At 27.7% G+C, this 23,251-nt stretch overlaps 1 protein-coding gene across 1 annotated transcript; it reads right to left on the bottom strand.

Moving 5' to 3' along the window:
* Window positions 1-13,906: 13,906 nt before the first annotated feature.
* On the bottom strand, window positions 13,907-16,330 carry LOC123296576. The gene is made up of 7 exons (XM_044878106.1): window positions 16,265-16,330; window positions 15,919-16,102; window positions 15,579-15,761; window positions 15,303-15,506; window positions 15,076-15,228; window positions 14,143-14,302; window positions 13,907-14,021 (listed from the first exon to the last, which is right to left on the bottom strand). Exons 2-6 carry the CDS (start codon window positions 16,100-16,102, stop codon window positions 14,298-14,300), a joined length of 729 nt encoding a protein of 242 aa, XP_044734041.1. The 5' UTR covers window positions 16,265-16,330; the 3' UTR covers window positions 13,907-14,021; window positions 14,143-14,297.
* Window positions 16,331-23,251: the final 6,921 nt, after the last annotated feature.

The following is a 23,251-nucleotide window of genomic DNA, read 5'->3' as shown; positions in this document are numbered from 1 at the left end:
AACTCGGCTGGTTATATGGTTTAAGCTGATCTTTGCACATCATTCAGCTGAAGTGAGACATAATGAGTGGAAAGATAGTACTGAAACCTCATATATCTTGCATTAATAAACGATATTAATTACCATTTATCGGTACTAGCACTATTTTGGCGAACCTCAACTAAATGCAGACATTCAATCAAAGATTTATTTAAATAAGCTACGAGAACGAATCTAGTGCGAAACTGCAGATATCGCACAGATTTTTCCCGTACATCTCCCCAACCAGATAAGGTATATTAGAATTTCAAAGGGATAAAATATTGAAATCAATTGACATATTTCGTTTGTATTTATTTATAAGTGCATATTATTTTTAATAACATATAAATATGACAAATATTTGTTTTTTAGTTTCGTAGATCAATCAATGTCTTTTTTTTTTTGAACATTTCACATACACGTTTAAAATAAACTATAATTTACGTAAATAGAGCGATTTCCATTTTCTTTTTTTAGTATTATTAATTATATTAATAATAATTTAATTATAATATTGGATTGTTCCCTTTTTGGTTAAAAATATACTTTTGAAAATATTTTTTTTATTATTATTATTCAAGTTTTTTTTGTGTGTGTATATTTTTTCTTTTTAATTTTATTATTACATTGTAATAAGCATCGATATATCTTAGACCTAATAAAAATATTACTTAATAAGTGATAATGAAATATAATGATCATGAATAAATATTCATAAATTTTTTTTCATATATTTATTTATTTACGTTTTTGTTTTTAAATTTATGTAAATAATAATCGATTATTATTATAATTAGAATATCTATAATTATAAATTTTAGTACATAAAATTTATAATATACAGTGATTTTTGAGAATTGGTCGATTGTAAAAAGATCAAATTTTTTCAATTGTTTCTCTACGTTATGGTAAACAACTAACTAATGGTTTTGCAAAAACGGCACGTTTAGTCGTAGCTAAAAACAGTGATAGGCGATAAAAAATATCTAGTAATTTACTGTATTTTTATTTATAGGCAACTTTATTACAGATATGACATACAAATTGCATAATGAACAAAATCTTAATATTATTTTTCTATTCTGTTTTTTCTAAGCAGCATATTTTTAGGAAGAGAAATAAGATATAAGATTAAGAGTGACATAAAAAATAAGCAAAGTTAGCAAATTTTGATTTTTAATCCAAATAGTAGGTACATTGACTAGTAAGTTTCTATTAGCTTTCATTGTACTTAAAGAGTTAGCAAATAATAACGTACATTTAATGAGACAAAAACGCTTTAATTTAATTTAATTTCTAATAAATCTTTTTAATTGACCCATTCATTACCAATCAATCAATCTGTATATTATATTCAAATATATAAATATATATACATGTATAATATGTAGATATATTTATTAATTTTAATTATTATAAATATTCATAATAACATTTAAATAATTATTGATTTTTTAATATTATATTTTTTTTTTAAATTCGAATATTAATTCATTTTATATTGATTTTTCTTTTCTTACGGGAATACACACATCATCATGTACGGCGTTCTAAGATACTAAAATGATAATAAATGCACTTCGAAGTTTCGAAGTCTTGTCAAGTACCTACTCAAAGAGGTTGAGCCATATAAAAAAAGGTTGAGCCATAGAACTTTATTCGGATTCGTATCTAAAGTAACTTGATGTGTACCCTAAATGAGAATGTCTAGCATGTTTCCATATTCTGGACGACTTTTTGTTATGGAATACTTATGCATATTATTCTGAAAAAATAATTTCTTGGCGCAATTTATATTCTTCTTGAATCAAGAATGGTTTTCTTGAACAAAGAATTCAAAAGAAAGAAAACACTGTTTGGAAACGCTCTTTGTGTACTGAAATTTTTGCCATTCTCATCTATTCTGGAGTCCATTGTATAAATAAATGCGGTAAAAGCAAGAATATTCTTTTTATTTAGTGGGGACTCCAAGTACAAAGTAACTGTTTGCTCTTTTAGCAAGCCATGAATAAAAGGATCAGAAAATTTAATCAGAAAGTTAGGCCTTAGGTAATTTGTTAGCCTAAAGAATTAATAAAATACTCATTACAAAAAAAAAAAAACAAAATTTTACTAAAATTTCGAACAGCTGCATCTCTGCGAAAGATCATTGATTTGGAATCTCAATAGCTCATTTGAAAACGTGTACTTTCATTTTCATCCTCCCTAATGGAAAGTTTTAGAAATGTAATTCATAAATTTTATACAAAGATTAGAAGAATACAAAAATTTTAAAAATTATTTTACAACAAACCTGATGAAATCCCTCGACATTTTTGTTTAAACCCATCCAAGGTTTTTAAACTAAGATATTGCCTTTTCAAACAATATTGCTACTTCTGAATTTAAAATCCTGCATCCTGAAACTGCCTTCTTTTAATCCCTTGCATATTGTTTTGTAAAAATATTTGAACACTCTCCCATTTGTCGTTTTAAAAAACAGCAGTTTCATAAATTTTAAGCGTTTTGCATCCTTCTAAACTTCATATAAAATGAAGAAATAACATTTCTAACCATTTCAACTCTCCATAGAAAGTGTTAAAACGGAAAGAGGTAATAAAAATCTTGAGCAATAGATTCCAAAATTAGACAGTGTAAAATTTCAAATGAGCTATTTGAGGTTCTGAATTCGACGATTTTTATCAAACATAGAGCATTTTGAAATTTCTGTAAAATTTTGCGTTTTAAAAATTTTTCTTTAATACTTTTGATGAGTATATTTATAAATTATATAATTGCATGAGAATGCCTCAGGTGTGTATTTAGTTAAAAAAAATATAAAATTTTCATAATAAATAAAAATGTTTTAATAACATATTAAGTAATACACAACAAAATAAAATTTCGTAATTACAATATTAATAAAAATAATAACACTAATATTTAATTAAAAACACTATTTTTAAATGTTATTATGAATTAATTTGCATTTTTTTAAAATGCTTAAGTATAATTATTTAAAAATTATTTGATTAACAAAACTATTTATAATATAATTGAGCACATATTTTGTAATGTTATTTTGTGGTTTTTTTTTCTTATCAAAATTCTTTTGTTCAATTATTTATTTTTTCTATATTCTCTGTTTCTGAATTCTCTTTTTTAATTAAATTACACTTTACACTAAGTTTATAGGATAAGCCAAATACGGCTGTCATATTTAAGTTATGAAAATATTAATTTAAATTGAAAAATTAATCTATTGAAAATATGACATCTCATTTGATTATCCTTCTATTTACAGCCTTTGCTAGAAATCACAGATTTCTATACCATATCTACACTAAACGATAATTAACGACTAAAAATGAATATCGTACCAATAGATTTTTTATATTTCCGCGTTTACCTCCTATTCAATGACCATAAGTGAAAAAGGTGATTTTATTGTGAATCTTACCATAAAGGTGAATAAGATTTATAATTATGGGAAAATAAAAGACTCTTATACACGAGGGCAGTATTTGAAGCCATTTCCTGGCTTGGAATATGAAATTCAAGCCAGAATGATTGAAGTGACAAAAGTGTAGTAAATCAGTAGGATTAAGCAAGTTAAAAAAATAGAACTCGTTCTCTTTTATTGTGGTGGTTTGGAACGCTGAGTGGATGATTAAACTGGCTTGGTGTGGGTTTCAAAAAAGGTTATTAATCTAACAAACAGCGCAGAAAAATTATTTTTCGAATAACTACAAAAAAAAAGCAAGATAAAAACCATCAAAGATTTCTTTGTATCTCTTTCTTGCAAAGCACAATTTACTATGGAGTTCTTATGGCAAACATAGTATATGACGTCAAATACTATGTCCAATCTCTCTGTCTAATATCTGTCCAATTATAAGTTTAAAATGTTATCGTCCATATTTCTTTGCCGATTTTAATTTTAATTTCACTTTTTATCATCTCTTTTACGATATTTTCATATTTTGTTAGGAAATGTAAAAATTTTTTTAAATGAATATTCCCTTATTGGTCTTGCGCGTATGTGGTTTGCTGAAGGTAAACCGTAAAATCATATAACTCATTCTTTTTTATTGTACTGGCTTGGAACACTGAGTTGATTACGTGGCTTGCTGACTTCAAAATCAAGATCGTTTTGTTAATACGAAGTTTTAATGATTTGCTGTTTTGAAATACCAGCCTCGTGTGTAAGGTGCAAAATGTTACCAAACAAGTTATTTGAATGTCCTTGATGAGGTGCATTTCCTTTATAAATAATTAATGCTTCAATTATTTGCATCAATGGAATTATTTAGTGATAATACGATAAGAAACACTGTTCTAAGAAAATCTTTTGGAGAAAGATTGTAATCAACGATTCACGACACAACATGATTTATTGATTGAATTTCTAGGAGGTTATTTATACAATTCCAAAAGGAGACACTCGAATTTCCAGCAAATCTTGGTAAATCTCACCGTCATGTTATACAAAAACAATTGGTATACAGAATGCCCGATTTACATCTAGGCATTCACGAGTATGACAGAGTACATGCGTTAAGCAATGCACCTAAGTGAGAGGTATTATAAACATGTTTTGAAGCTTCGATATACGTTGAGATAGTTGTCGCTTGATAGTTATAAGACGCTTGGAGAGTGGGAGTTTCTTAGTTGAATAGATGAACTACAACAGATAAGCCACGATACAAGTAACTTTTGCAATTTCATATAACATCTATAATACCTCTTACTTAGATGCATTGCTTAACGTATGTACTCTGTCATACTCGTGATATTTATATGCCTAGATGTAAATCGAACATTCTGTATATTTCTCGTACATTATTATAAATATATTATATAATCTTAATAATAAATACACTTTTTTTTATTCAATAAAGAATATATTTTTATTATGAATGACTGAGCAAGAATATGCGATTGTAATAAATACTCTATGATCCAAATTTTGAATCTTTAAAAAAACCTCTTTTAAGGCGGTTAAGGCTAAAATTATTTTTTATATGTATAGCCAATATAAAAAAATTGACATTATCTATAAAATTCTGCATTTTTATTTTCTATCGAATTATGTATATTGTTTTGACACATTTTAATACAAATGGTACCTATAAACAAAGATATGTAGAAATCTATGGGGCTCGTGGGAGTGTGAATAATCAAAATTAAGTTATAACTTTTATTATTCCAATAACTGAGATTGATTATTAATAGATCTTACAACCAATGAATATAGAAAAAATTTTATAATAGGCATTAATGTTAGACGTTTTTTAAATTTAATTTCACCATAGATACTACTAGATACAGGAGATACATGTTTTGAACTCAAAAATTTTGGCAACTCGCTGAAAACAAGCACAAAATTGGGTATTATACTATTTTTGAAAAAGTACTTCAAAATGTTGATTTTGCTAATAAAAAGCCACAAAAAATTTATTACGGTAAAATACACACGCTTTCTTACCAAAAACTAAAATTAAATTTTAAACCTTTTTTAAACTGTCAAAAACGCGGGCATCCAATTTGATGACGTAATATCGGTATCAATACACGAAATAACACAAATAAGTTTGACAGATATATTCATAGACATCTGATTATAATAAATATAAATACTTATTATCTATGGATATATTATACTCAGCTGTCAACACTGAACTAATTGATGGTCTATGGCTCATACCGATATGACATCACAGCAGGGCTTGCCCCCGTTTAAGGTCACGTGATATACAGTTTAAAATTACGATTTTTAATTTTAATAATTTAAAAGAAAAATGTGCTTTTATGACTCGAAATCAGAATATATTTTTACATAAATTTTAACTTTTTTCAAATTTCATCATTTATTTTTGACCAATGATAATACCCTTACAATTTTGATTCCTTGAATTAAAAATATTGAAAAAAATTTTAATCGAATCATAATGGAGTATATATATATATATACATCATGTTAGTGTCTAAAAGTCTTCAGATTATTTCTCAATTTTCCAAAATTCTATGTGGCTAAAATTTTGACATGTTATATTATAGCCTTTTAAATACCTATAATGAAAGATTCAGCGATTGACTAAAATTTTTGAGGTCTTAGTTTAATTTCTTAATTTTTCTTTTACTTCGAGTAAATAGTTCGAGTAAGTACCTATACCTAGTTGGTACAATTCCGGATATCTTTACATTCAATTAATTTGGGATCTTAATTACTGTATTTTTTTGTGAATATTAATAGAGTATCTGACATTTATCATACCATAAAATTACAATTGAGTTTATTACAAATACAAATAAGGTATGTAGGTTTTGGTAGGTTCTACTTAGTTTTAATAAAATCAGCCTTATTTACATAATAAAGTATCTGCTTCTTTGTGTCTTGAAAATTTTTAAAATCAAATCGAAACATTATACTAGCTTAGTTTACCCTAGTCAATCATAACTACTACCTCGCAAGAAAAATCTACGGAAGCTTTAAAAAAATCAAATTCCACGAAAATTACAACTATTCCATTATTTTACGGCACGTTTTATCGAATTTTTTATAGGCCTTTCATTAATTAAACACTTACCGAAGGACAATTCTAAATTGTTTAGTAAAAATATTAGGTGAAGGATCTAATTTTGGAACAGAGCTACCAAAACCATCAAAAGGGTATCAAAATGGACTACGCAGAAAAAAATAAAGATGAGCTTACCAACATTTAAGTGAGATTTGTTGAAAACTACTAACTTTTTAAATCATATCTACCACCAAGACATATTTCGGGTTGATAAAATGCAGGTGCGTTTAACTACAGTTCAATCATAGAGATAATACCATAGAGCTGTATAGACGAGTCTTTATCAGTCTCTCTACAGCTACTTTATATGCCTCGTCTCGCTACTGCGATCAACCGTTTGGGCGGCTACTTTAAAGCTCTACGGTATTATCTCCATGAGTTCAAAAGATAACTGGATGCAGTTTAATACATCGCATTGACTGCAAGAAATTGTAATCTTATGAAAATATGAAGTTCATCTGATAGTAAGACGTCTGAAAGTGATTCATGGATAACAAAACAACTATATGGCTTCTTTTCATTGACTAAATTTTCAAGACGCAAACAAACAGACTAAAATAAAACAAATTTATTTTTGGGTATTTTAGCATATCTATTAAATACATACTATACATACCTGTAATTAATTATAAAATACGGGTAATTTTCACCGTATTCAGTCACTAGGAAATTTTTACATATATAAAGGAATTTCTAATATGGATAAATTGTTTTGTTAATTGAAGAATGTTTAGTTAGGCACATTAGAGAAGGCTCTAGAAAGCAGGCATATAGTTTTGTATAATTTTCGAATCTTTAAAGGCATTAAATGAATAATTGGTCTACTAAAATAATAAATGGGATTTTTGAGTAAAATTGGTCATGTAAATATGTATAATAATAGAGCAAAAAGTGGCTCTACTTTGGCCTAAAAATTACCTAATCTCAATAAAAGTCATCTGTTCAATGTATATTAAATAGAGAAACATGTCTGCTATTAATGAAGTCATGCTTTGTACATCGATTTTGACATTATTTAATTTTATACATATTAATTAAGGGTCTTTGATTATTTTGGTTTAGTCCCGTCCAAAAAATACTCGCAAAATGCTACTTGCATATTTTAAAATTGTATTGTTTTACTATTAAAGACTAAACCATTCAATAAAGGAATTAGAATATCAAATTCTAGAAGATTTAAAGATAAGAAATACACCTAGCTTAGTTCTAAATAGACGCAAAGTCATATTCTACGTAATCAATACCTTACCTATACATATTTCAATTTCAACATTGCTCTGTTATTTTACATGAATTTTAATTTTGAACGTGATATGTGAATTTAGAAAATAAAATTTTATTTTTAGGCCTTACATATATGGACCTATTATTTGACTTAACTTTCATGATAATATATCAGACCGGATGGTTGTAAGTTTGTTTTTAACCTAAGTTTCATATTTAAAATAGTTCTTAACTTAAAAATATATTTAATATAGTTCCACTGATTAGATAATAGAAAGTTTTATAGAATAATTATTAATTCATATATGTTCAAATATGGCAGATATTGTAGCAATCACAAATTCTGCCACGTTCAAATCTTGAAAGCAATAATAAATTTAAAATTATTCTTGTTTTATCATTTTAATTTTTTTATTATTATATTGTATTATTGTATTAGATAGAATTTTTAATTCTAAAATTGGCTGAGGCCTTTTTTTGAATATAGTTCCATAAAATATAAGATAAAATTGATTAAAATTCAGTGGAACTTTCTAGGAACTTATAAATAATGTTCCTTGGTAAAAAATTCCGATTCAATTCTGATTCAAATTTCCAATTCATTCTGATTGAATTCCGATTCATTCCTATTAAATCCGATTTACAATCAATTCAATTTCGATTCAAAATTTTAATTTGTTTCAATGAGAATGAATCGGAATGAATTGGAAATTTTTTCCAATTGAATATGCATTCCGGTTGATTTAATTGGAAATTTCCGATTCATTAATCGGACTATTTTATCAGGATTGGATTTTAAATATTAATAAACTACATTTCATTATATTATTACATAATTTATAAAAAGGCAATTATTATTATAATATACAAAAAAAAAAAAAGAATACGAACGCATAAATTTCGATTGGTTTTTCACAGTCGAACACATTTTTTGATGGATCTAATAATCTTCAAGGGTTTATTTTAAAAATCAATTTCTAAAAATATTACAAATTAGATATACAATAACCATGACGCCATGACACTTTTCACACAATGTACAAAAGAAAAATATTAAATACATATTAGAAATATTTCAGGCATGTTTCAAATTCACATTTTTATAATTTTTTATGGAGTATTTCGAAAATATAAAGCAAGGAAAATTTTAAATGAGAGATATTTTCAATTAAACGAGGCAGTGTATGTTTATTCCGATGTAAAATTAATCGTTAAGTTAACGTTGAAGGCTCACTTTGAAAAAAATATTAATTATTAAATACAGTAGAACCTCGATAACTTAAACCTCGGTAACATAAAAACCTCTGTTACTTCAAAAAATACTATGTTCCCTTCCCATCATAGCCCAAAACCTCTATTATAACTTAAAATACGCAACCTCTATAACTTAAATAAATAATCTCTGTATAGGCCCTCAGTAACTACATAGAAACATGTACATACCTCTATATTAACTAGGGTACATAGAAACATGTACATACCTCTATATTAACCTTTACCTAACATAGACCCTTGATAACTTAAAACCTCTATAACTTAAAATATTTTGTGTTTCCCTTGGACTTTAACTTATCGAGGTTCTACTGTATTATAACATTTAAAAAAAAAAGAAGATATTTAATTAGTTTTAACTAATAAAAAGCTGTCACAGTGGCTTCTCTGTCGCTGCACAGCTCTTGCCATGAGGAGATGGACTTATTTGACCTAAAGTCCGTTGACGTCAAAGCTCTCCTGCTGCTCTTAAACAGCTTCCTTTTTGGTATCCCTTTTTCGGTATCACAACGGATCCTATGGTCTAAGTGTATCCCACCCGAGGACAGTCACTCTAACCTAACCTAACCTAACTAAAAAAATGAAAAAGGAAATACAAAAATTTTGGTATCTGATATAATTGTATTTTATTAAATTTCCTATGACCGAATCACTTTTCATCTCATCGTCGCATTTTGCACAAATTTTCAAGATACCTGCAAAAATAGCATTCGAAACTGAATAGCTTAGATAACGAACACAATAATATTTTTCCCAAATTCTCAAAATATCATGAAGCTGAATAACATCTATCTATATATACAACGTGTTCTGTTATTAACTGCAGAAACCTAACTTCCCAAAATAAGCTCATCAAGAGCAACAAAAAAACTCTTTTCCAAATTTGGATCTGAGCCTTAATTTGGGAGCTACAGGTATGACAAAAATTGATAAATTTGATTATTCACTGGCTATCATTCGATAAGCAGTAGCCAATGATATTTAGAAGATATTAGTAAATTTTTTTAAATAACATTCAACTGAGGTAGGGATTTTTAAAAATTATAACATGGTTTGATTGGATTAAATTATTTTGCAAAAACATTAAAATTATTGTACGTAAACAAAAAAACTATGTGACAATGGGTGTGGTTTGTTTGCTTAGATCCAATGATAAGTTGTTTACTTATAATTATTATTATTTTTCTCAGAATAATAGAATAAAAAATGTATAAAATTATTAAACTGTCCCACTTTTAATATTTTTATTCTATTATTCTGAGAAAAATAATAATAATTATAAGTAAACAACTTATCATTGGATCTAAGCAAACAAACCACACCCATTGTCACATAGTTTTTTTGTTTACGTACAATAATTTTAATGTTTTTGCAAAATAATTTAATCCAATCAAACCATGTTATAATTTTTAAAAATCCCTACCTCAGTTGAATGTTATTTAAAAAAATTTACTAATATCTTCTAAATATCATTGGCTACTGCTTATCGAATGATAGCCAGTGAATAATCAAATTTATCAATTTTTGTCATACCTGTAGCTCCCAAATTAAGGCTCAGATCCAAATTTGGAAAAGAGTTTTTTTGTTGCTCTTGATGAGCTTATTTTGGGAAGTTAGGTTTCTGCAGTTAATAACAGAACACGTTGTATATAGGAGACTTTCTATAGTTATAGATAGTCACTCATCACGATATCTCTGGAACTATAAGACCTAGAGACTTGAAATTTGGCAGGAATATTCCTTTTGCCAAGTAGAGGTCAGCTAAGAACGGATTTTACGAAATTCCACCCACAAGGGGGGTTGCGGGGGTGTTCATGAATAAAAAATTCATATTTTTCAATTATGGCTTTTAATAGTTCAAAACTTGGTCAGAATGTTTTAAATTACATTTAGAAATTTTTTTAACCTTCGGAAGGTAGAAAGGTGTAGCGAGAAAGTGGGAAGGAAATATCGAATATTTACAAATATACCTAAGTGGGGTATCAAATAAAAGAGCATGACCTGTACATTACAAAACTGTTATCCAACGCAAGGAAATGTGGAGGGAGGGGTGCAAGTGGGGATGTTGCCCAGCAAAGCGGGTATATTTTACGCCACGCAAAGCGGGCGGGAAACAGCTAGTATAAATATATAGGAGACTTTCTATAGATATAGATAGTCACTCATCACGATATCTCTGGAACTATAAGACCTAGAGACTTGAAATTTGGCAGGAATATTCCTTTTGCCAAGTAGAGGTCAGCTAAGAACGGATTTTACGAAATTCCACCCACAAGGGGGGTTGCGGGGGTGTTCATGAATAAAAAATTCATATTTTTCAATTATGGCTTTTAATAGTTCAAAACTTGGTCAGAATGTTTTAAATTACATTTAGAAATTTTTTTAACCTTCGGAAGGTAGAAAGGTGTAGCGAGAAAGTGGGAAGGAAATATCGAATATTTACAAATATACCTAAGTGGGGTATCAAATAAAAGAGCATGACGTGTACATTACAAAACTGTTATCCAACGCAAGGAAATGTGGAGGGAGGGGTGCAAGTGGGGATGTTGCCCAGTTAAGCGGGCGGGTAACAGCTAGTTACATATAAAGTTTAATGCGGCATTCAAAAAAAAAAAAAAAAAAAAAATTGTGCAATTGAAACATAGAAATTTATCTAATAGTTTACAGTCGTATTGAATAAATTAATTCAAGGTTAAAATTAATTTTACTATGATGACAGAATATCGTGTTAATTTTATAAATATTACTTAAATTACTTATTTGGATGATAAATGCATACCTATTAAACTGAGCACCATTTTGATAACATTAATATTAATCTATATATTTAATACTGTGTCTTTGTTACTCCTCTTTATTTGCGGTTTTTATAGTTAACCCGTCAGCACTCGTGCTACGAGCATTTTGCTCTCGCTCGATTTAAAACAGAGTATATTAAAAATAAATTTATCTCTAAATAAATTTAGAGTTCAAATCTCGCATCATGTGACAAAAAATTACTGAATGATTGACGTTAGTGCTAACGGGCTAAGAATCTAATCGTAATTAGCTGAATTTGTAATTTTTACAATTTTATTTATATAATATTCTTTTAATTTACAAATAATTGTACTTTTAAATTTTTATATATGAATTGGGCAAATTTATATTGAATAAAAAAATTTTATTTTTACAATAATAATATTCTAATATAGGTAAATAAATAAATAATGATAAATACAAACTTTTTAAAACAAGTATTAATTATTGACATGTGATTTTTAATTTTTAATAGGTATTCTATTTTTACAATTGTATAAAATATCTTAATAATAAACAGTCTAAATATTCTCAAATCAATTGGATATATGTACTAAAATTATAACAAACCACGGTTACCTAATTGGAAAATTTCGTTACGAAGAAAGCTACGAAAAATCTTTAATCAAACACTGCATATGTATACTACCGGACTGGTTACAAATGTGACGTTCGATAAACATTTATTCGATGTTTTCTATATAACGATGCCTCACATGTTTGTCATAAAATATTTGAAGTTGGGCCAACAAATCAAAAATAATAAAATAGCGCTTCTTTTCGAAGTACTAGGGAAAAACAATCGCTTGTTTGTGAATTATTAATTAAGAGCTGTGTACCAAACCCAGACAGCAATATGAAGTCCTGATGAATTTCAACCGAATTCTCAAATCTGGTTATGACTTCCGATTACTAACGCGAAGGACTCTTCAAGAATTCTTGAAGAATTCCATGCGCCACTTAATGAATAATTTCTGAACTCTTAAAAAAGGACTTATTAGGAACCCTTTTTTCTGATTCAGATATGTCAATTCTTCACGAGTTCCCATTTCTGATTCAGATTTTTTAATTCTTTAAGAGTTCCCATTTCTGATTCAGATTTTTTAATTCTCCAAGAGTTTCCATTTCTGATTGAGATAAATGACTTCCTGATGAGTTAAATTTTTAGAATTTATAATAAAAAATAGTTTTTAGGGAAATTAAATTTTTATCTATAATTTTATAATTTATTTATTATGAAGCTATTTAAAACAGTTTATACATAATACATAATAAATGTTTTTAAGTTTATATTAAACAAGTGAAAAGAAACAATTGACTCGAGTTAATTGTTGAAATACCATGCATATAGTCAGTGTTGATTTCTTTAACACATACAAAAATGTATAGACAGTGTTGATGCGCAATTGTTTGTTTTTTTGACGTCACGTAAATAACAAAAGATATTCACTTTTAAATAGGCAACACACAATTGCTATATTAATACATACTATAAAATTTGCACCTAATTAACGCTCTCGTGGGTAAACAGTGATGTTTACAAAAAAATGTTTCAAACAAAAGTTTTTTATTTTTTTATAAGGAACACTTTTTACATTTAAACTTTTGATCTATCTCTAACGGTTTACAAGATGGGTCCTACGGACCCAAGACCGAATTGACCTATAATGCTCATTTACGAACTTGACCTCACTTTTTACTCCTGAGTACGCTGTAAAAATTTCAGCTCGATATCTTTTTTCGTTTTTGAGTTATCGTGACCACAGACGGACGGACGGACAACCGGAAATGAACTAATTAGGTGATTTTATGAACAGCTATGACAAAATTTTTTTCCTAGCATCATTATTTTTAAGCGTTACAAACTTGGGACTAAACTTAATATACTATGTATATTTCATATATGCATGGTATAATAATAAAATATAATGAACTATTCAAGAATTAATTATAAATATGAAAAAAAAAAATAAATGTAAATAAATATAAAAAAAAAAAATAAAACAGCTTGCTTCTAATTATCCGCTTGATCGTGTTTTTTATTTTTATATTTGACACGGTCAGTACCGTGTTGGAGCCAAGTCATAATCGATTGGTTGATTTCACTAATTGTGACTCGCATGTTATTTATTGAAGCAATAGTATCTAGAATCATAAAAATGAATAAACAATTATATATATATAATTTTAGTACAAACTTTAATTTTTAATGGTATAGTAATAATGAGGTATTGCAATTTTTAACTGCACGTTATTATTAGATTACCTGTTAGTATTTCAATAAATTTCATTTTTTTAACGGCAATTGTATTTTTTTGGCCGCTCCATGACAATTTGCAACTTAATTCGTCAGTTATTATATAACTTAAAATGTCGCGAATCGTTTTCTTACCACCCGAACCTCCTCTGAATGTAATGAGTTTAATCTGGAAAAGTACAGCAGTACACAACGTAAATGATTAAAAAGTAAATTAATTTCCATGATACAAACGACGCAATTATGGTTGATAGATGAAACAAATAAACATTAATATTTAGAAAATACAATGAAGAAAAAATGAAAATCGATCAAATAAAAAACCTAATACCAGAACCACGAACAATGTTGATAATTGATTTATATCGCTTTTAAAACAATCTCAATAATTCTCACTAAAATATAATACAAAATAATTTTTTTTTTAAATGGACATAATATCTTATATCATAACGTTTAAAAAACTTTAATAGCGGATGGAAATAATAAGGGAAAAATAAACATGTTATTTTATAACGTACGAGATAAATTATGAAATAAAGATTATTAAAATGTTCTGCTAATAGGCCTTTCATTTTAATTCTATCAATCATAATCTAGGTAGAATATATAATAATAATAATAATAATATTTTTTTTACAAATTGAGAGCGTGCTTCTTGAGTGTTTGTTAACGTTGTGTTAAATTGGTTCAAGTCTTCAATTTTATCAATAGCAAATTGAGGTAGTGCATCGAGTAAAGTTTTTTGAGATATTTCATTTGTTTTATCAGAATTTAAAGAGTTGAAGTTCATGATTATAATGTCAAGTTTACGAGAAATGAGATGTAGTTGTGATCGACATGTAGCTGTTGAAATAAAATAAGAAATAGTTTTTAAAGTAATAGTAAAAAAGCTCACTTCATTTTTGTGACTTGAACTTAATAGAATTAAATTATACTTACAACAGCAGCCTTGAGAACATGGTGCAATAGATTGTATGTTATTATTAACATTAATTTCCGGAGACTTCTGGGGAGCAGCACAACTAGAAGCATTGTCTTCTTGAATTCTATTTTGCTTCAATGTAATAATTTCACTTGATTTGTAAGGAATGTCTATGGAAACGAATGATACATGTTACAATAACATAATTTTCACCAAATTACAACTTATAATGTTCAATATTTACCAAGAACTTCAACATTAATTACTGATGGTTTTCTACGTCTATTATCTTCTTTTTGTGAATTATTATCTTGATTTTCAAAAAAATCAGCATAATCCAAGGGCTGTGTATCAAGTAAATCATCTTCTATAATAATATTATTAGAGTCAGTGGGCACAAATCCAAAATTTTTCATAGTAGTGCTTCCAGTTTTTTTTTCATTGATTTCTATTATTAACAAATTAAATAAATTAAAATATCATATATTTGTGATTATTATAAGATATAAGATGGTCGTACCTTCAAGATCATCAGTACTATTAGTTGAACTATTGTCGGAACTTTGATGATAGCGTACTGGCAGTTTTCGTGATCGTTTAGGCAATTCTTCGTTCGTTTGCGATTCTTTTATAAATGATGCTTCGTCACTTGTCGATATATTAACGGTAGCAATTTCAATTTCTCTAGCCGTATCATAAGTCTCTGAAAAATTACAAAAATTAACATTACATATTAAATTAAAATTATTACTACAAATTTATTCATTTATTTTATAATTATTTATCATTTGTATTCAAACGAGTGGAATTTGTTAAAATTAGTATAATTGTTTTTATAAATTAAAAAATTAAGTTCTTACTGTAAGGTCCAAACAGTCTGGTGTATTTTTTAGTCAGCCAATTGTTATTCGGCTTGATATTTTTCTTGCAAGCTGCTGTTACATTATCATTTTTTGGAGGCCATTTAACTACTTTCTCTTCTATAAAAATCCAGTTTTCTGGAACAGTTGAACACCAATCTTCGCAAAATACAACAAAATACATCTAAAAAAAAAATTAGTATTACAATTAAAAGTGAGGTTAATTTTTATGTTCATTTAAAAATTGTGTATTGAACAGTGAAATGTCTTGAAATAATATTTTTTTTCATAAGTTATCGCGCTATTAAAATAACAGCCCTTTTTATTTATAACATTTTGTACTTACTTTACTTTTTTATGTTATAAAACAGTACACACAATACTCGGACTTTGTAAAAACGTGGGAGGCTCGATATAGGTAGGTATACTATAGGTGTACTAATAGACCAAGTATAAACCCGATCAATAACGAAGATTGCCGAAGCCAATTTATTATAGTTGAACTGCAGTGACAGTTGGAAAGCGCGAAAATTTAATTTAACTAAAATAAACATAATCGACACAAAATAACTTTTAAGTATTAAATTTTATTATATAAATTTTTAAGTGTAACTTTATACAAAATATGTACAAAAAATATGTTAAGCATTTGTTTGTTTGAGTAAAATTACACATAATAATAATGTAAACACATATATAATAACTCAATAAAAAATTATACCAGCAGTTGTACACATATTTAAAGAGTTTACTAAAAACAAATTTCAAGTGAATGAATGAATCATTGGAAAAAAATGAAAAGTATTTTTAAGGGGAATGCAAACAGCTTTTTTCAATACGTCACTTGCTTTAAAACTTATTAAATTAGACCATTCATCTCCGGTAACTATTTGAAGTAAATTTGATACAATTGGATAATTTTTTAAATTTGTAGGATTAATTAATGTATGGCCATGTAATATAATATCATCATTTTGTTTTGAAATATTATTAATACGAAATACAACATGATTTTTTACATAACAGAATTTGTCACTAGTTTTACGAACAGAAAGCTTAAAATTACCATAATTAATTTTATCATATGTAAGAATCCCCCTTTTTTTAGACTTTTGTGTATTAAAATCAGATACTTCAGGTGTAATAATGTTTTCATTTCGTACTTGGTGATAACCACATTTAACTCGTTCTTCCAGTCTTTTATGCAGCTGTTGCAGTGGTCTTTCGCCTTTTTTCAAAATTTTTTTAATAAAACACAAAAAGCTTTCAAATGGAAAAGCACTAAACGAATCTAAAGCACCAAATTTCAATACTTCATCAGATAAATGGAGCAAATTATGTATATTGTAAATCACAAAGTTTTCTCCATATAATTTTTTAGATTCTTCAACAAAATAATATAATAAATTTTTCGCGCATGTATTGTTACTAATACAATTATTTTCATCACATAAAATAGTAATTGCACACTGTAAACTATTAAAATGATGCAGGTAAGCGTCAGGTATATAAGTTTGAAAAACAACTGAACCCACGTATAACAAAAATAACCTCAGCTCAGTAGCTTTCCATCGATCTATTTCATCTAGCCCTCGAGTTTTTCTAACAAACTCTGAAGGAATCCAACTATTAATTGTGGTTAATAAATCCGACATTTGCAACACTTGGTTGCTACTCAATTTCATTAATGTTTTTTTGTCGGGATGAAATCCTTTGATCCACAAATTTATAATTTTTTTCATAGCCCCAAGACACACTAGATGCATATATTCAATAGGAAACTGAGACACCATACCAACACCTATTTCTTCAAATATAGAGACTCCAAGATGATGTTCTTCATTAAACCGCTCAATAAAATTTGTGTCGGTACGTAAAGGTGCATTCATTTCTAAGAATCTCATTCGATTATCATAATCACCTTCTTGCATGCATTTACCACAACCATAATATCCATTATGACCTTTCGTATATGTCACGTAAGACCTCGCAGGTGTATCACAAATAACAGCCCTAATAGTCACAAAAAACTGATATCCGTCAAATACAAAACCTGATTTCAATTTTTTATATTCATCAATAAATTCTTCGAGGAATTGATTGCAGTCACCAGGTTTACCAAGTCCATGATATACTCCGATGACAAAAGGTGTCGTAATTTTCGGATAAACTTCTGCTAATATTGGATACAACTGCTGTTTGGAACTTTTTGAAATAGGTAGTCCGTCAATGTGCACATGTATTTGAATGTTTGTAGGAAATTTACTTGCTCCAATAGCTGTCAATTGATCAATCAATCCTTGCTTTAACCCGTAATGGAAATATTCACCAGGTGGTACAGAACGTATAACGGTAGTTTTCGGTGTGCCCATTAAAGTACGAGGGTCTTTTGGCAGTTTTTTTAACTCTTCTATTGACTCAACTTTACTAAGTATTTTTAATAAACCTCCAGTTGCTGCTTGGCAAATATTAAATTGACATTGCCACTGTGCAATTTGACGTCCTAGGTCCATTTTTGAATCTAATTTCAGAGTTTCCTCATTTATTTCAAGATTAACATTTTCCGCTGCAACACCATTTTCACTATCATTCGTGTGCACAAAATTAAAGACATTTTCATCACAAACGATGTTACCATGAAGTTCGATGCCAGGATTAATGATATTGTTATCATTTTTTCGCTCATCAAAACAAAAACTTTGAAGTAACTGCGGACCATCATCACCTGAGTCATGATCAAGCCGAGTTCTTTGTAGTCTTCGATTTTTTTGACTTTTAGATAATTCCGCGAATGGTTTCCGTGGAATCATTTTTTTTTATAATGGAAAAAAGTCTTTGAGTGAGAAAAAGTAAATAATTATAAATAAACAGAATTGTTTGGTTAGAAAACACAACCATTCATTTTCATAAGACGCATTGCGCATGCGTAAGTCTAGAACAGATTAAAAATGTCTTCAGGTGTTCTTATTTTTGAATACTGTAAGAATTGAGAAAAAAGAACACTTGCAAGTGTCAAAAATCTGAAGTCTTTGTTTGAGGTTCTTGAAGAATTCTTTTTTAGGACCTCTTAAAAATGAATTCTGTAAGAAGCCGTAATAAGACTCCGGTAAGAAATCCTTTAAATGAATCCGTACTGGATTCTTTATGATTTGCGTGCTGTCTGGGAAGATTCAATCCACCTATCTTGAAAATTTAGATTCGCGGTTACGTGGGAAGGCACAGATAATAATATAAAATCTGTGAAATATGGAGTTTGTTTTTTATTTAACATCCTGAATTAAATCTGATCTATTAACACTTATAATTGACAAAGGTTTAAGATGAGATATTATTATTATCTAATATCGATCTCATTAAAATTTTATAATTTAATTTTCATCACGAATTTAGAAAATTGAAAAATAATGGAACAATTCGAATCTCATTTTGAGAACAATATAAAGACTTAAACAGAGAAAAAGTTCGCATTTTTCTGTTCAATAAAGGGCTTGTAACAAAATAAATATTGGCTATTCAATTGGATCTGGTGAAAAATTAAATTTTAATTTGAATCTGGTAAGGCATTAATTTTTTGAAGTGAAAACTTCTTTAGCTGTTTTTTTAGTAGGAGGTAAAAATTCTATTTTGGTGATTTGGCTTAGATTGTCACCTCGGAAGCGTACTACCTAACGTGCATACCACATTTAAAACAGAGGTTCACCTGTTAATTAGCTAGTAACCTTTGGAATTTAAATTTGTTTTTCTAGCATTTACTTTATTTTATATTGTAAATTTTTATGTATATTATATTATTTATTAATAAAGATTTTTGTTGAAGAAAAATGGTTCATGACCGATTACTGAAGTAAAGCAACAGTGGAGCCCAGTCACTGCTTGAATGGGGGATTGCTTGAGAACATTGCGTGCTGTTGCCTTTTTGTTGTTTTTAATAGTTTTTTTTATACCCATTTGTATATCTTATAAATACAAATTTAGCTTCTTTATGTTTATGGCCGTAAAAATCGAACGGTGGAAATTTTTTTTTAGTAGTTGCATTTGGTGTTTATACATACTTTGCATTCCGAAGTTCTCACGGAAACGAATATTTACAAAATAGCTGAAAGCAGGAATGAAAGTCATATAAGTGCCAAATGTGTTTCTAAACTATTTTTATTTACTTCTCTTATAATTAATATCAGGCAAAGCAACAGGGAATTGTGGCTAGTATGCTTATAATTCCAATTTTCCAATTAATACATTTTAATTATTCATACTATAATTAATTTAAAAATTAAAAAAAAAAACACAGTTATTCCAAAGTTTTAAGTTTTCACTTCTTTTGGTATTCCCCATGACTGCTTATCATTTTTTTTAAAATTTTCTCATGAGATATAGTTTAATCGTTTATTAATTTAATTATTATTCGTAAGTAATATTGGAATATCACACTCGTTATTTTCGACAAACATAAAAACTGTAATAGCTCCCCACGTTTTAAACCAGAAGATTACTTATTTCTTCTGTTACTAGGTAACAGAATATGTTACCTATGTTATATAAATCAAAGACTTATAATGGACTTTCTTTTATCGGTAACAATTCCTTTGGAACTTTGGAACTCTCTTTGGAAAAATATATATTTTATGAATTCATGGCCCGTGTTTAATAGTAAATTCAAATTAGAGCGACTGGCGACAGTTAACGGTCGATTGAAAGAACCATATTTCAATGAACTTGAAGGTTAAAAAATTTATGAATTAATTATAGATTTTATACAGTTTAGTGAAACATGTCCCACATCTCCTCGTCACTTGGATTGGATAAATAATACCGAAAATAATAAAATAGGCAATACTTACTGATGGGAAACTAGCAATTTCATTTTTGCCCGAGGAGAAGTGACAAACACGAGATTTGAGATATTCTTTACTTGCTTCCGTGGTGTGTATACTATTTTTCTGCTCGACGAAGGCGGAAAGCGGGAACATCTTTTTCCGCAACGAGACAAAAGTTAACACTTTCCGCTTGGAGGGGAGAAAAAATATTTTCAGTGATTTATAAACAAGGTACGTAAGTTCATTTAAAGTCTTTAATATACCCAACAAAAACTGATATAAAATAATAAATAATCAATAATTTTAAAAGCATAACTTACTGATATATCTATTTCGTTTGTATCATGGAACTTTAAATAAAAGATTAATTTTCTAGGGATGATGTTATTTGATTTTTTTTAATGACTATTTTCTACATGAGTATAAAATTTGAGCGCAATTTAATTTAAAATGAAATCGATTTAATTGCGACGGCAATTATGAGTATATTTAATTTACATTTGTTTTAAAATTGTATTAATTATTTAGGCCTCTTTTTAGATGGAGTTATTTTAGTTTTTGTTTTTTTTTATTAAATTAATACACACTTGTATCAAAATTGGTATTGCTAATTATTTATATAAGTGACATAGGTATCTATTATTATTAATTATAATTACGGTTGTATTAAAAAATGATTTCATTTTTTAGGTATTTAATATATTAATTTATTTTATGGTGTTTATATTTAGGTATATAAGGTGCTATTATTTATCTATGTTAATTTCTGACACAGTTATTAGTCAATTTTGATATCCATATTTGCATTCATAAAAAAAAAACTATAAACAGTCAATTTTTGATTGAATTATCGTAATTTTATAGTTTGTTAAAATAAACAGAAAGCGGTGCAATTTAACCGTCGATCTGTATTATTTTTATATTTATTTTTTTTATCACACAAATAACTAAAAATGCATACAACCCTGCAATTTTTGTGTGTTGGGACCCGCAGAACAATCGGGTGTCCTGGTCGTGCTCATGCATTAATCCAGCTCTGTATATTATATAAGATATGTTTTACAATGTTTATGGACCTTTTACTAAAAAAAATTGACAATAAATAGTTAAAATTATTAAAATTTAAGTTCCTCCCTTTTCATATTAAGATTGTCCATTCAAAATTTCAATACATTTGGCAAATTATATTTTGAGTAATAGGTCCGCAAAAATTGTAAAATTTTCGATTAAAATCCCAAAACATATCTAATTCGGAGGCTGATTTATATTGGCTCCTAAAAAATTATAATTCAGGCAATAAAGAACAAATAAAACCGATTTTTGGAAATATTTCCGGAAAGATGGATTTTTGCATGAACCTTCTATTTGTGGTTCAAAACAAAATCCCAATAGTCCCCAACGATCTGTAGGCCGCTACAAATGTTATCCGGAATCAAAGGTAACCAAATTCGATTTTCCGCGAATATTACAGTTCCTGTTTTTTTTTTTTTTGTAAGACTAACGGTTTTTAAGATAATTTGATGTTGATCGTCAAATCTTTTTACAATTTTTTGAATCAAATTTTCTTAAAAACCGTTAGTCTTACGAAAAAAAATAATGGTTTGTTTTTTGTAGGCAATTTCCTAATCTAGAAATTTAATAACAACAATTTTTGCGATAACAGTTAACGAAATATTCGTAAAAAATTGTATTTTGTGACCTTTGACCCCAGGTAACTTTTGTAGCGGCATACAGATCGATGGGAACTCTTGGGATTTTGTTTAGCACCACGAATAGAAGGGCCATGTAAACAACCAGCTTTCTGGACATTTTTCAAGTGAAATGTCTTTTTTCCCTGGATAATAAAAATAAAAATTTTATTATTATTTTATACACAAGGTCCTAAGTAATTTATACAGTTTTTTGTTTTGCATATTAGTTATTATTTTAACAGAACGGATACGATAATTCAAAAACCGTTAATTTAAAAACAGAATCTAATACTTGACTGTTTTTGAAACTTATATAAGTTCAAAATGTTATATAAGGAATTACCCTTCTTGAATTTCGCTTGATAAAAATAAATTTTATTTTTAAATTTGATTTTTTTGAAATGATTACGTTTCAACTAAAAAATGACCATCTATCAATTCGAGTAAGTATAATAATTACAATTTAACTAAACGCTTTTATTTCAGAAAAAGTAAATTTGTTTAAAATATTCAGTTCTGTATAATGAATACTTTTTAATTTATTATTTAACTATCTAAGTTTATTTATAATTATAAAAATGTATTATTTTTAAAAGGCTTTTATGGTATAATACATATTAATATTTCACTATAAAAGTTTACTCTGAATTACAATGGATGTTCGTTGTTTTAAATGATTTTTAAATTAATTGAAAATACATATCAAGCCATTCTTTTTCTTTACTTACACAAATTACAAAATCACATTTTGTGTTTAAATACTATAATAGTCCATTATTAAAAGTAATTCACAGTTTATGATAAATTTTTTTAATTTCTATTCTTCAT

This window comes from Chrysoperla carnea, chromosome 3 (genome assembly GCF_905475395.1).
Source record: "Chrysoperla carnea chromosome 3, inChrCarn1.1, whole genome shotgun sequence".
Lineage (NCBI taxonomy): Eukaryota > Metazoa > Arthropoda > Insecta > Neuroptera > Chrysopidae > Chrysoperla > Chrysoperla carnea.
This window is presented reverse-complemented; position numbering and strand designations above follow the sequence as displayed.

Excerpts from the sequence above, each read along its gene's own strand:
- LOC123296576 (XM_044878106.1), bottom strand. The coding sequence starts at position 16,102 with ATGTATTTTGTTGTATTTTGCGAAGATTGGTGTTCAACTGTTCCAGAA. Across the intron at positions 15,507-15,578 it reads TAGTACTGATGATCTTGAAG|AAATCAATGAAAAAAAAACT; the intron begins GTACGACCATCT and ends TGTTAATAATAG. Across the intron at positions 15,229-15,302 it reads AATTAATGTTGAAGTTCTTG|ACATTCCTTACAAATCAAGT; the intron begins GTAAATATTGAA and ends TCGTTTCCATAG.